This window comes from Cercospora kikuchii, assembly GCF_019650295.1.
Source record: "Cercospora kikuchii DNA, contig_00005, whole genome shotgun sequence".
Taxonomy (NCBI): Eukaryota; Fungi; Ascomycota; class Dothideomycetes; order Mycosphaerellales; family Mycosphaerellaceae; genus Cercospora; species Cercospora kikuchii.
Window position 1 is genome coordinate 2,215,044 of NW_025408586.1, and position 13,913 is coordinate 2,228,956.

Below are 13,913 nucleotides of genomic sequence, written 5' to 3' on the forward strand. Positions count from 1 at the left end.
TTGGCGGACGGCGAGACACACGAGCACACGATACCGACATCGCCCATCAACGCCCACATCACCTTCGCCACCATGTCGCTCGCTCCCTCCTTCGCCGCGCGCGCCTGCCGCCAATGTCTCCGATCTTCGTCCCGATTCGCAGCCAGCACAATCCCACAACGAACACAGCAAAGGAGATGGCAGTCAACGGAATCTGCTGCTGCTCCCGAGAATGCAAAGATTGCCAGCATCGTAGACCAGATTAGCCAATTGACGCTCCTAGAGACGGCAGACCTTGTATCAACACTGAAGGTATACAACAGCCGCCACCGAGGCCTGACACTAAACTAATGACATATTTTCCAGTCACGATTAAATATCCCTGACATGCCAATTGGTGGCTTTGCTGCTGCTGGACCTGCAGGTGGAGCTCCTGCCGCGGCAGCAGCAGAGGAGCCCGAAGAGGCTGCTCCCGCGAAGGAGGAGAAGACATTGTTCAACTTGAAGCTGGAGTCATTCGACGCGGCCGCAAAGCCAAAGATCATCAAGGAGGTCAAGGCAATGCTGGGATTGAGCTTGGTGGACTCAAAGAAGTTCGTGGAGAGTGCGCCCAAGATGATGAAGGAGGGTGTTCCAAAGGAGGAGGCCGAGAAGATTATCGAGACACTGAAGGCGCTGGGTGGTGTGGTGAAGATGGAGTAGAGGGGCTTTGACGACTTTGTGGCAATACTCGCGATGTATGATGGGCTCAAAAAGCATCGGAAAGGCGCTGTTCTGCATGAGTTGGGTTGCGGACATACAGGAAGATATCATTGTACAGTATACGAGCGTACCTGGGCGCAAGAGCTGAGCACTAGACTGGAAGCGCCGCTCTATCAGCCACATGACTACTGCTTGAAATCGAATGAGCGCAATCGCTTCATCTTCAGAGAAGCACAAGTACCGCAGACCAGCCTCATACCACCAATCAACAGCGCGCCAGGAGAGGAAATGGCAAAGCGATGCGCGGACTGCGAAGGGAAGAGAAGGTGTATAGATATTTGGCCGCAGCACATACTCCTCTCGATGTTGTCCAAGCATGCAGTCCGATTGAATTACACCAAGATCTCCTTGACAGGTTCTCCCATGCGGACCTGTACTACTGCGCTGATGCCTTAGACTAATACGAATGACGCGCTCTACTTGTGTACCGCGAGGTCGTTGACATGCAGAACGGTGATTAGTTCCTGCCAAATACACGAGAACGGTGATTAGTTCCTGCCAAATACACGCGTGCTGTAAGCAGCTGTGACAGCAGAGTGGATATTCAAAAGTACTTTGCATTGCTGCTTCTAACACGCCACATAACACAAGGGAATATGTACATATGCAGATACAGAACTCCTCAGCGCTGGGTCATACACAGAACAAATTTCGACCAACTTCATTCTCGCCTTGAACTCTCTATTGGCCTGGTGCAATAAGCATGCCCTTCTTCACTGCGTCGTGCTGCCAACCGCCAGCAAGAGCCTCTCCGCCGCTCTTCTTAGCATGATCTGCTATCCGTGCCTCCAACTCTGGTCTAAAGTGTCGGATGAGGCCTTGAATCGGCCAAGCGAAAGCCTCGCCCAGCGCGCAGATGGTATGTCCTTCAACTTGCTTTGTGAGCTCCTGCATCATATCAATCTCACGTGATCGTGCTTGGCCCTTTTCGAATCGGTGCATGATTTGCTCTGTCCATTTGCTGCCCTCACGGCAAGGTGTGCATTGACCGCACGATTCGTGGTGGTAGAACTTGGAAAGACGAGAGATGGCGCGAACAACGTCTGTGCTCTGGTCCATGACAATAACTGCTGCGGTACCAAGACCAGACTGCGAATCCTTGAGTGCGTCGAAGTCCATCAGCTGGTCGTCACAGATCTTGCGAGGCAGGATCGGTGTCGATGAACCACCAGGAATGACAGCCTTCAAATTATCCCAGCCACCACGTACACCACCGCAGTGCTTGTCGATCAGCTCCCGAAGTGGAATGGACATCTCTTCCTCGACGGTGCAAGGGTTGTTGACGTGGCCAGAAATGCAGAAAAGCTTGGTGCCCGAGTTTCGCTCGCGCCCGAAGGAGTTGAACCAGCTAGCACCTCGTCGGCAAATGGTGGGTGCAACGGCCACAGTCTCGACATTGGCAACAGTAGAAGGGCAACCAAAGAGACCAACAGCAGCTGGGAACGGAGGCTTCAGACGTGGCTTTCCCGGCTTGCCCTCGAGTGATTCGATCAAGGACGTTTCCTCGCCGCAAACATATGCACCCATGCCACGGTGCAAGAACACGTCAAAGTTGAAGCCCGATCCGCATGCGTTCTCGCCGAGGAAACCAGCTTGGTAAGCCTCCTGGATGGCTCGTTGCAACACGGTAGCTTCGTGGTAGAACTCGCCACGGATGTAAATGTATGCTGCTGTGCACTGAATTTGCTCCGTTAGCGCGACCTCTGTAACTCTCGCGCACGATATGACTTACGTTCATGGCACGGCCAGCGACCAAACATCCCTCAATGAGTTTGTGAGGATCCTTTCGCATGATCTCACGATCCTTGCACGTGCCCGGCTCGCCCTCATCGGCGTTGACGACGAGATATCGGGGCTTGGTATCCTCGTCCCAGCCCTTCGGGTTCATGAAGCTCCACTTCATGCCCGATGGAAAGCCTGCACCTCCTCGCCCGCGCAGGCCAGAAGCCTTAATCTCCGAGATGATCCAGTCGTGGCCCTTGAGCAAAATCTCCTTCGTCTTGTACCAGTCTCCATACTTCATGGCGCTCTTTAGATCTGCCCCGTGGTGTCCGTACAAATTGGTGAAGATACGATCTTGATCCTTCAAGCCGCCGTGTCGGTGCACCGGCGGGGCATCCTGCACTGTAGCCATTCCTCGTTTCTGTTGGCCATCCTGTGCCACGGCCTGGGCGGGAGTGGTGGTCGAGAGGGTGCGAGCTGCGACCTTCGGGAGAGAGGTCGTCGCGCCGGCGCGCAGGGCGGCCTTGCTCGCTGGAGTGCTCAGCATCGTTGGTGTCGTCGTCGGCGATGTATTCGAAGGGTGAGCACGGCTTCGTCGCCTGGACGCAGGACGATGGATTGCCTGCGATTGAACGTCTGAGGTGGTGGCAATGTCAATGATGCGGGCAAATCAAGTTAGCACACATTGGCCAGCGGTCAGCAACAAGATAATTGGCAGGAAGCTCCCGCCGGTCCCCACTTCTGCGAGATCTCGCTCCTCTCCTCACAGAAAGTCTATCTCGCAGCGAGACTTCCACACCTCTTCCATCTCTCCGCTGCTGAACCCTTCACACTGCTAGCTTGTCGAGCTGTAGCAGCCGTGTGTCTTCATCCTTTCATGAGGTTGGCACGTGATGACATCGTTTGCAAAGTCCCCGTCTCAGCCGAGATGAACCATTCCAATGTGGGATCGCACGACAACAAGGATCTGGAGCTGAGAGAGATCAGAATCCAGTAATGTCAAAAACAAAGTATAGAAGCAACTCAGAAGTTCGTTACGTGGTGTGACTGAAAGCAGGATCTAGGCATTTTGCCGTTGATTTGATGCTGCACACACCACTCCTGCGGAGGCTGCCAGGCTAAGAGCATTATCAATTCACCCAGGTCGCTGCTGTAATGCGAAGAGGCGTGATGTATGAGCCGGGCATGTTCTTGTAGAAAAAAAAGGGCATGCCGAGCAAAGATGCCATTCACCTCGCTTCAAATGCCATAAGTCTTCTAGCAACGATCAGCAGATTCGTCCGCAGAATACGCTGACAAGTCTCTGGCGACTGCCGGCAACGCCCTGGAAAAGTGAGGCCGAACTTGCATTTGTGCTGCTGCACGTTGACATGTGAAGCGAGCTTCTGATTTCCACTTGGACGCAACCACTTCAGGCTTCGGCTTTCTTCCAGTCCCTGGGGCTCCAGCCTTCCGTCATCACAGCAATCGAGCGGCACTGCCAGCGTCACCAAACAGAAGGCACAGCTTCAGCTCAACACCGCAAATTCCATTCGACCCACTTTCCTTTCAGCCGCAACCCAGGACAAGCCCAAAAGCCATTCACCGAACGGAGATCTGAGTCATCCTTCGCCACTCGATACCAAAGACAGATCTTCCCCACTCGAGCCGCACGTCGAACGCATTGCACATCCACCATGGACTTCAATCAGTTCGTGATCACCACGGTGCAGCCAGACGCAAAGGCGACTATGCGAGGCTCGCAGGGACAGAAGCCACGAAAGAAGAAGAGACTCGAACAGTCGCCGGCGTCTGGCGCTTTCGCCCAGGAGCCCCAAGTACCGGCCACGGAGAACTTGCCAGGACGCCTGGCTCAGGGTGCTGAGGTCTCTCCCCACAGCGAGGGAGTCGACGCCTGGGCAGAGGTAAGTCGCCTAGATCCTTTGTTCAATCATGGTCCTTTGCGGCTCGCAGCATAAATTTCGTTTCTCCGCGCGATGGATCGCTGACGCAATCAACAAAGGTACAAGCCATGAGCGCCAATGACACGGTCGATGCCGCCAATATGCCCCCTTCTACAGGCGCCATTCCCAGCGTAGAGTCCGACGAATCGGCCAACGGGTCCAGCTTGCTTGATCCGACCACAGCTTCTCGTGAGTACATGCGTATCGGCGGAGATCTGTACGAGATCTGGAAGCCGGGCGACGAAGACGGGAACGAATTTACAGATTGGTATGGCCGGACACCCAAGGTACCAGTGGAGCAGCGTTGGCGTATCTTTCAGGTAAGCTTGCATCAAATCCTGTTCCCCGTGATCCTCTCTGGTTCCTTTGCATCTGCGGCGGTCACTCAAGTAGCGACAATACAGGCCCAGCGTATACGCTGGAACTCGAGTACTGACAATTTACAGAGTGACATAGGTAGGATCAGCTGGCGGGACGGCAATGTTCCGCCCAAATTCGTGTATCTTGACGATAGAGCCGCTCAGCAGGTGCTGGCTTCGGATATACCCAAGGCCAAGATCTGCAAGTTCTGGCAGCACGACTTTGGTCAGCCATGCAATATTCGTCGCCATCGTCGCCACATCGGGCGCCCTGCCATCAAGGATGAGAAAGCAGAGGGAAACGAAAAATACCACTTCGCCCAACATGGCGGCAAGGGACAAGATGTTTACTACTTCAGCGGTGACCCTGAATGGAAGCCTGTGCACTATCGAATCCCAGTCGAGGCAGCAAAGCCTCCAGAGCCAGAAGTTGTGCGGCCAAAGCGCAAGTTCGACGACATTCTCGATGCTGAGCCAAACCGTCGTGCTCATGGGCACAACCAGTACACTCCAAAGGATATGCTGGTGAAATTTGGAGCACCGTCATTCGCAAAGCCCGTCGAAAAGCATCACAAGTTGCCGCCATTGCCAAAGCCGCATCAGAAGACCAGAGGCACCGAGAATCCAATCTTTGTAGAAAAGCGATTGATCGGGGACATGGCGCAGGTTGCACGCGAGGCTGTACGCAAAGATGCTCAAAAGGCTCTTCGTGAGGCAAGCATTGAAGACCTGCGAGCTGCTTTGAAAGAACGTGAAGCAGTGCGCGAGATTGCAAATGGAGAGAGACACGACTCTACCGTTGCCCGTACAAGCAGCAGTCCGCCAGCGAAGGCTTTCCTCACCACCCGCGGTCTGTCGGCCAACAGAAGCGCATCTCCTTCTGTGCCACAGACTGAAGAGCCGCCAATCGATGTTCCTCGCGAGCTGTCCTACATCGAGCGCCGTGACCTCGAAAACCGCATGGCTGCACAGGTGATTCGCAGCATCCAGAGCCAGGATGATGTTCAGGCCATGGCCAAGTCCTTGGCAACCGCGAAGGTGAAGGCCGGTCAGCTCGAGAAAGAAAACACTCTGCTGAAGCAGCAGCTCGAAGCGGCTGAGCGCAAAGCTGGTGAATGGGAGCGAATCGCCGAGAATAAGGAGCAAGACGTAGCCGAGCTACGCGAGGACCAGGAGGCTAGCGGGCAGGAAATCATCGAGCTCAAGCGTAAGAACACTTTGCTGGAGCTAAGCGTCGACAGAAAGGAAGCGGAGTTGCAGAAACTGGTGCAGCAGCAGAATCGTTCTCACTGAGCGGATTTCGCATCGACAATGCCCATTTCTCCCTCTCTAGCACATGCACCACGGCATGAATGAAAAGGGTGGAAAGCAGCATACCGAGCGAGATCAATTGGAGTATTCAGAGCACACATTCGTGGCGTCTGTTCTCCCTTGCATCACCACTCTCTTCTTACACGACACTCGACATCTACGGCACTGTCCGCTCCCTGGATACATCAGGCGAGAGAAGATGTAATCAGAGTTGTCAACAAAAAGTTCACGATCGCTACACATACATGCTTTACCACAAAGGTAGTTTAGCTAGCAACAGAATCGAGAGCGATCGCACCCACGTGCGGTGGTGCCCCATATACGGTGCTAGTACCGACTTTGAGCACTACCGGAGAACCGTCTGTGATGCACAGGATGAACAAGATTGCAAGGATCGCAATGTCGTGCTTCGGGTCGTCGGTTGCACGATTTGGCCTGGCAGTCCAGAACATTTCGCAGCACATACCAAACGATTGCCGTTCCCAATGTCAAATTGACATTCGAGACCGGGTGAACAGTCGTTCACCTGAAGTAGAAGACCAGGATCATCCATCCACGTGTACACGCAACGTTAGAACAAGATCCAAGGGTAAGAACCATAAGAACGAACAAGAAGCGGTCCGATCCTCCACTTTTCGGATTCGGATTGCCACATTTCGACCTTACCGCGCTCGTCTCCAGGTTTGCAGATCCTCAATCACGACATCAAGCCCATCATGATGCTGACCAGTGAGCTGCGCCAAACCCAGCAGTTGCCGAGACGCGACAGCTGCGCGTGGGAAAGCACGCGATGTCTGCCGTTTGAAACGAACGATGCCGAAGACCGTCATCCTGTCCCGCCATAAGTACATGTAATCGCTTTTATATCCATGCTCTTTCGTACCTTTGCTGTGACCATCTGATAAGACTGTGATTGTCTTCTATTTGCTGTCACTCTAACAACTACTTTGCTTCTTGTCGAAGCATTGTACTGTCTAGAAAGATGGTCCTCGGACATTTCAGCTCCACTGGAGCTACAGCACAACAAGACAAATACGATCCTCCTACAGCAGCAGACAAAGAAATCCTCGATCACGATGCAGAGAAATCACAAACGAGCTCTCCGCCTCCAGGTGAAATTCGCAATGAAGAAGAAATCGCAGCGGCATACAACATCAACGAGAAGAGTCTCGTTCGGAAATTGTACAATTCTACCAACGATACCTCCTCCTTATTCGAGTGCATACTAAAACTTTTTTCCAGAGATGTCCACCTCCTCCCCGCCGTCTGCATCCTCTACCTCCTCTCCTTCCTCGACCGCGCCAACGTCGCCAATGCCCGTCTCGAAGGCCTCTTGGTCGACCTCGGTATCACGGCAAATCAATATCTCACCGGTCTTACAATGTTCTTCGTCGGGTATATCCTTCTTGAAGTCATTTGGAATGTCATTCTAAAGCGCATTGGACCTAAAATTTGGCTCCCTAGTACGACTCTCGCATTTGGAATTGTCGCGACATTGCAAGGTGTGGTGCAGAAACAAAATGGTGTTGCGGGATTCTTGATTGTGAGGTTCTTCCTTGGAGTTGCTGAGGGAGCGCTGTTCCCTGGTGTGGTGTTTTATCTGAGTATGTGGTATAAGAGATCGGAGAGACAATTTCGGATTGCGCTGTTCTTCGCTATGGCGAGTTTGGCGGGTGCGTTTGGTGGGATTTTGGCGTATGGAATTGGGCATATGAGGGGTGTTGGAGGGTATAATGGGTGGAGATGGGTAAGAAATTCTATCTCACCAACAATACGATTGATACGCTTTTGCGGGTTTCGTGTGAGGCTGACGGATGGTGCAGATCTTCATCCTCGAAGGCTTGTTGACTTGTGTCGTGGCTGTGGCAGCCTACTGGTTTGTTGCAGACTGGCCAAACAAAGCAAAATTCGTGACAGAAGGAGAGCGGGCGTTCATCAATGCACGCTTGAAGAATGACAGTGACGCGACCCAAAACGAAGGCTTCACGTGGGCGAACGTGGGTTCTGCGTTCAAGGATCCGAAAGTCTGGTTGTACAATGGAGTCTTCCACACCCTATCCCTCCCGCTCTACACTCTATCTCTCTTCTTGGTAAGCTCTTCACCCCCAACTCTCCGAATAATCCCCACTGACATCAGATCCCTTCACAGCCTTCCATCATCGCCGCCCTCGGCTACGCCTCCTGGGAAGCCCAACTCCTCACCGTTCCCCCCTACGCCCTCGCCGCAATCCTCACAGTCGGCTACGCCTTCGTCTCCGAACGCTACAAACTCCGCGCCCCCTTTATCCTCTTCTCCACCTCCACCGCCATCCTCGGCTACATTCTCCTCCTCTCCAACCCCTCTCCTACAACCCGTCCCGCTCAATCCTACGTCGGAGTTTTCCTCGCCGCTGCAGGGATTTATCCTTCTGTCGCGTTGGGACTCTCGTGGCCGGCGATGAATGTTTCGGGTCAGACGAAACGTGCTGCGGCGAACGGGTTGCAGATTACGATTGGGAATTTGGGCGCGGTGATTGGGACGCAGTTGTATAGAGGAGCGGATGCGCCGAAGTATGTTGTGGGGCATAGTGTGGCGCTTGCATACTTGGTCGGTAACCTTGTCGTTGTGTCGACTTTGTGGTGGCTGTTGTCAAAGATCAACAGGGAGAGAGATGAGATTGCCGCGAGGGAGGGCGCGGAGATCCTTGAAGGGGAGTGGCAAGGTGATGAGGATTTGAGGTGGAGGTTTAGAGTCTAGTGCCATCATTTTTGAGAGTTTGTTTCGCCGTGATACACCAATTGCTTTACGTCTATTCATCAGTCGTACTCTATACAAATTATTATATTCATGCATGTGCATCATGATCGTTCTGTTATCCGTCTTGTCTCGTCTCCGAACGTACATCTATTTTACACATCTATCCGTCTACCGTCTCTTCAATCTGGGGTATACTTGCTCAACTTCCTGATCCTCGCACCATAGATGTAGTACAGCACCGGCACGGGAGCCATCGCAACACACAAGAAGCCGAGCAAGCTCATCGCCCAAGGTACCCCAAGGTTGTGAAACATGGGTGTGGCAAACATGGGGAATCCCGCACCAACCCACGAACGGAAGAAGGTATTCGCAGCAATGGCGGAGTTGGCGTTCATCTTGTAGACGTCGATGATGTAGTTTAAACCTTGCAAGAAAATCATCATGATGCCGGCGCCTGAAATGTAACATTAGTGGTTGGAATCTATGTACGTTTGAGGAATGCGACTTACCAATAGGGATGGCAGCGATGATCTGGGGCCAAGGAGTGATGTTTGGAGACGAAGTCCATGCGAACCTAAGATTGACCAATTAGCACAAACAGTAGCGCGGTTTTTTGTTAGAAGTTCTTACCAGAATAGACCAATGGGAAGTAGCACGCCTCCAATGATCATGGGAATGAGTCGTTCTTCAGGCACAATCTCTCCATGCTCTTGCATTTTGCGCTTCGTGCGAGTCTTGGTCACGGCGACGATGATGATGGAGCCAAAAATAACGCCAATAAGCACCGACAGAAAGGGTAGAGAGCCAACGCCCAGGTTCCATCCTCGCTCCTCTTGGAAACTTATTGGATATGCCTCGAAGAAGAGGTAGATTATCCCGTAAATGAGCGACATGTATAGCGTAACCAGGATCAAGATAGGCTCAAGTGCCAGCATCTTGAATGGCTTGAGGAGGTATTTGTCGGCGATCTCCTTGAGGTTAACTTCTTTCTCATCGGCTGGAGCACGCAGAGCCCAGTTCTTCGTCTTGTACTTCAGCTTCTTGGCCTTGCGCTGCAAGAGCACAGGAGCAAAAGTCTCGGGGATAACGAAGAAGCCGATGGTGCCGAAAAGTGCCGCCATAACTACCAAAGATGGTCAGTAGGAGGTAAAAACATGTCTGAGACAAGTCGTTCGCGAGTTGAAGATGCCTTCTGGCGACTACACTTACTCATAGTAATCCACTGCGTCCATCGCCAACCTAAATATGACATGGTGATGAAGCCTCCCATGATGGGTCCGAGCGTCGGACCGATGAAAGTGGCAGCGGAAAAGAGGCATGCAGCGACGCCTCGGTCGATAGGGTCGAAGAAATCTGCCAATGCGCCTCCGACAACAGCCAGGGGAGCAGAGGCGAAGAAGCCGCCGAAGAAACGGCAGACGAAGATGGTCTGCAAGTTCGTGGCAACGGCGACTGGAATTTGGAAGATCGCAAAGATGGCGTAGCCGACAAAGAGCGGCGCCTTTCGGCCGTACAGTTCACTGAATGGGCCCCAGACGATGGGACCAAATGCAAAGCCACTGCATCATGTTAGCTGAGGTCACCAGGAGAAGCCACTTGGGCAGTCGATACTTACAGCACGAACAGCGCCACTCCTAAGATCATGACTTCGCTACTGACGCCAAACTGCTGAGCAGTCACCATCGTGGCCGCGCTGAAGACGCTGGAAGCAAAGGTCACGACTAATGTCATGGAGCCCATGGACGTCGCGATGGCCCATTTCCGAACCGGGTTCCAATTCATCGGGTTTTCTGGGTCGTCATCACCGTCCCAGTCGACGAGGTTGGGATCACGCTGTTCATCTTCATTGTCGTGACCCTGGTCTTGTCGACCACCTTGCTTCTCGATGTCGACGTTGGCGTCTTGGTCAGCAATTGGTGCAATAGGCGATTCCAGGTCCGAGTCTTTCTCCTTTTCGCTGTCCCTTGACAACCGTCGAAGGTCTTCATCACTCGGCTTCCTGTGAAGTGTCGCAGTATTGGGAAATCGTTGCTGATCATGTCCTGCTGCTTGAGAAGTGGTCAAGCCTGTTGTAGGTCGTTGAGCTTCCGAAGATGGCCGCACCCATTGCACAGTCCCATCATCTGTCGTGATAGGGATACCGCTCTCCTCCCGGATCATTTCTTGGCGAGCTGGCTGTGGAGAGTACGTCGTTGTTGGCGCGTGGTGACCAAATGGATCTGACATGACTGCCTGTACACACCCAGCACTAGCTGGAGGCAGTATGGCAACAATCGCGATAGGCAAGAATAATGACAAGAAGACGCGAACAAGCGAGACCTACATTAATGGGGACAATGGATAAAGAGCGTGCCGCGTGTGACGTCTCCATCTCAACACACGCGTTCTAGGAGATTTCGAGCATATGGTGACGACATTGTGTAGAGCAGCTCTAGCGCTGGATCAAGTGCCAGTAGGAGGGAGAGCACACCAAGACATGCTTTGGCGCTTGATCGATTGAAGTGTGGGCCGAACACCCGGAAGAGACTCGGCACATGTGCTTGTGCTTCTTATGTTCGATGACAAGATCGGTCTTGTTGGGAGGTATGGTGGAGAAATGTTGTCGTGCTGAAGCCATTCTGTGCCACTCTTGCGTCCACTCAGGCTCCTCCCGCCATGCACCAGACAGTGCGACTGTCCATCGCCCTCGGAGGTAGGATTGTCTTCTATCTCCGCCGCGGGTGAAGACACAGGAGGGTTCGCAACACAATGCATGACGTACAACGGATGCGAACGGACGATGTCTGCAGAAGAGTTCAGCCGCATCTCGGACGATCGGCGCTTGTTCACTAGCGCTGCCGATCGGAAAGAGCCGCTCTCGCCAAGCCACCGTGCGCGTCTCCAGTCTGCATGCGCGACGACCGACGGTACGACAACTCAGGCACGCTCGCCCAGCATGGCCATCTCGCTGGACAAGGTCCCGAACCTCGTCAAGCTGCCACGGGAGGATGCGCAGTTCCACAGGGACACCGTCGCCGATCTGCTGAGTCGGAGGGACACCAAGTTCCCAGGCGCGCAACCCGTCTCGTTTGCGCGCCGCCATCTGAAAGAGCTGGAGCGCGCCGACTACTTCCTGGCCGAGAAGACAGACGGCGTTCGCCTGCTGTTGTTCCTCACTCAGACCCACGGCCCCGATGGACGACCACAGGAGGCACAGTTCCTCATCGACCGCAAGAACGACTACTACTATGTCGAGACCGGCTACCTGCACATTCCGCTGCCCAAGCCGCCCAAAGGCTACGACTTGCACAGCTGGCACGTCAACACCCTGCTCGACGGCGAGCTTGTGCAGCAGCGCTTTCCAAATGGCCATAAGCAGCTTACCTACATCATCTTCGATATCCTGGTCCTCCGCGGCCAATGCATCACCGATCGAGACTTTGGAAACCGCGTGGGCAAGATCTTGGACGGCGTGCTGAGTGCCTACAAGCTGTTCGCCAAGGACTATCCTGAAGACATCAAGGCACAGCCCTTCCAGCTGACTGCAAAGAAGCCGAGCTTCTCCTACGCCGCACCTGAAATGTTCAAGGAGATCTTGCCCAGGCTGCCCCACGGCAACGACGGCTTAATCTTCACGTGCAAGGACACACCGTATGTCACTGGTACCGATCAGCACATCTTGAAGTGGAAGCCGCCTCACGAGAACACGATCGACTTCAAGCTCCAAATCGGGGCCTTCCCGATGGAGGAAGATGACGAAGGACAGTACGAGGACTTTGATCAAATTCCCGAAATCGAGCTCTTGGTCTTTCACGGCGGAAATAACAATTACCAAACCTTCGCTCCGCTGCATGTCACCGAGAAAGAGTGGGAGGCCATGAAAGCCAAAGGCGAGCAATTTGACCACCGTATCATCGAATGCTGGCGTGAGAAAGAGACGGGTCATTGGCGACCGAAAATTGACGAAGATGGCACACCGCGTTTCCGAGACGATAAAGAGCATGCGAATCACATATCCGTGGTCGAGAGCGTGTTGCAGAGTATAGAAGACGCTGTAACCGAGCAAGACCTTATCGATAGCTACACCGCTGTGAGGACTGCATGGAAGCAAAGAGAGGAGGCGGCCAGAGCTCGCGCCCACCAGCAGCAACAGCAGCAGCAGGTGCAGGCATCCGCCAGACCACCCAAGCCCGAGCCAGCTGCTAGAGACGAAGAGGATGATGGCCCGACTTATGTTGATTGAAGCCTGGTAGGCACAAAAAGCATCAACACAGGCTCCAAGCTCGATCTTGCGCGGAGGTATCTCCGACAAGTAGAAGGACAAGCACCTTCATAGAGACTCATCACTACTGGACATCAAAGTCCGCCCGTCTGCCCAGAACAAGACGAAACGACAAGCGAGTGCGGGCGCCACTTCATCACTGCGTTGCAACATTCGTCTTGTGCAGCAACAGGAAGGTCGGCGCGCCTGAAAAAACGCACGAGCGTATCTCGCAAATGCTGAAGCGAGCGTTAGTCCCGTAGCATAAGGCAGGCAAAGCTCCGACATATGCACCAGCAATTGCATTACATACAATTGGCCAAGCCCGAGATGAAGGGTTTGGCATTGTGTTCGCAGAGCACTTGGCATAGGACCTTGCGACCTGGCTCAGCCTCGAGCAAAAGTTTGGAATACAGGACAAAACATTACGATGAATTGATACCATTCGCTCATAAGCGCGGACTAAGCCGATGAGTCTAGATAGAGATAATGGGCAATAGAGAGCAGTAAAAAGCTCGTTCTGCAATCCGCGGACGTACCGATCTACAGTTCAACGGGCCCAAGTATGCTCCCACCCAAAAACATTTTCAAGTCCACGAGCATGTTCAAGTGCGCAATCTCGACGCGACTGGTGTCGGGGAAAGAACGGACGAAAAGATTCGGTGTGGGTGGTCAAATTTCTAGCCGAAATATCTTACAGCTGATCATCGCAGATTAGAGGCACATTATGGTCAAGCACCTTCTCTTAGTAACAAGCGCAAACGAGAAAAGGAGGAATTCTGCACAGCACAAGATCTGGGCAGTAGCATTTGTTGTACTCATAGACCGGGTAGATTCGTTCGTCCATGCGGGTTCCGTGT

General features: G+C 53.3%; 6 protein-coding genes across 6 annotated transcripts; 4 read left to right on the forward strand and 2 right to left on the reverse strand.

Annotated features, from left to right (window-relative positions):
- Positions 1–72: 72 nt before the first annotated feature.
- Positions 73–681, forward strand: CKM354_000863200 (mitochondrial nucleoid protein MNP1; the record flags this gene model as incomplete). Its single annotated transcript, XM_044804019.1, has 2 exons — positions 73–291; positions 346–681. 2 exons carry the CDS (start codon positions 73–75, stop codon positions 679–681), a joined length of 555 nt encoding a protein of 184 aa, XP_044659954.1.
- Positions 682–1,422: 741 nt separating this feature from the next.
- On the reverse strand, positions 1,423–3,010 carry CKM354_000863300 (uncharacterized protein; the record flags this gene model as incomplete). Its single annotated transcript, XM_044804020.1, has 2 exons — positions 1,423–2,418; positions 2,474–3,010. 2 exons carry the CDS (start codon positions 3,008–3,010, stop codon positions 1,423–1,425), a joined length of 1,533 nt encoding a protein of 510 aa, XP_044659955.1.
- A 1,129-nt stretch (positions 3,011–4,139) lies between these two features.
- CKM354_000863400 (uncharacterized protein) lies at positions 4,140–6,058 on the forward strand (the record flags this gene model as incomplete). The annotated part of the gene is made up of 3 exons (XM_044804021.1): positions 4,140–4,367; positions 4,466–4,726; positions 4,853–6,058. The coding sequence occupies 3 exons, from the start codon at positions 4,140–4,142 to the stop codon at positions 6,056–6,058; spliced, it is 1,695 nt and encodes a 564-aa protein (XP_044659956.1).
- Positions 6,059–7,058: 1,000 nt separating this feature from the next.
- On the forward strand, positions 7,059–8,813 carry CKM354_000863500 (uncharacterized protein; the record flags this gene model as incomplete). Its single annotated transcript, XM_044804022.1, has 4 exons — positions 7,059–7,258; positions 7,319–7,823; positions 7,900–8,166; positions 8,226–8,813. 4 exons carry the CDS (start codon positions 7,059–7,061, stop codon positions 8,811–8,813), a joined length of 1,560 nt encoding a protein of 519 aa, XP_044659957.1.
- A 179-nt stretch (positions 8,814–8,992) lies between these two features.
- Positions 8,993–11,039, reverse strand: CKM354_000863600 (uncharacterized protein; the record flags this gene model as incomplete). Its single annotated transcript, XM_044804023.1, has 5 exons — positions 8,993–9,267; positions 9,323–9,387; positions 9,444–9,936; positions 10,023–10,372; positions 10,429–11,039. The coding sequence occupies 5 exons, from the start codon at positions 11,037–11,039 to the stop codon at positions 8,993–8,995; spliced, it is 1,794 nt and encodes a 597-aa protein (XP_044659958.1).
- A 709-nt stretch (positions 11,040–11,748) lies between these two features.
- CKM354_000863700 (mRNA guanylyltransferase) lies at positions 11,749–13,035 on the forward strand (the record flags this gene model as incomplete). The annotated part of the gene is made up of 1 exon (XM_044804024.1): positions 11,749–13,035. The coding sequence occupies one exon, from the start codon at positions 11,749–11,751 to the stop codon at positions 13,033–13,035; it is 1,287 nt and encodes a 428-aa protein (XP_044659959.1).
- Positions 13,036–13,913: the final 878 nt, after the last annotated feature.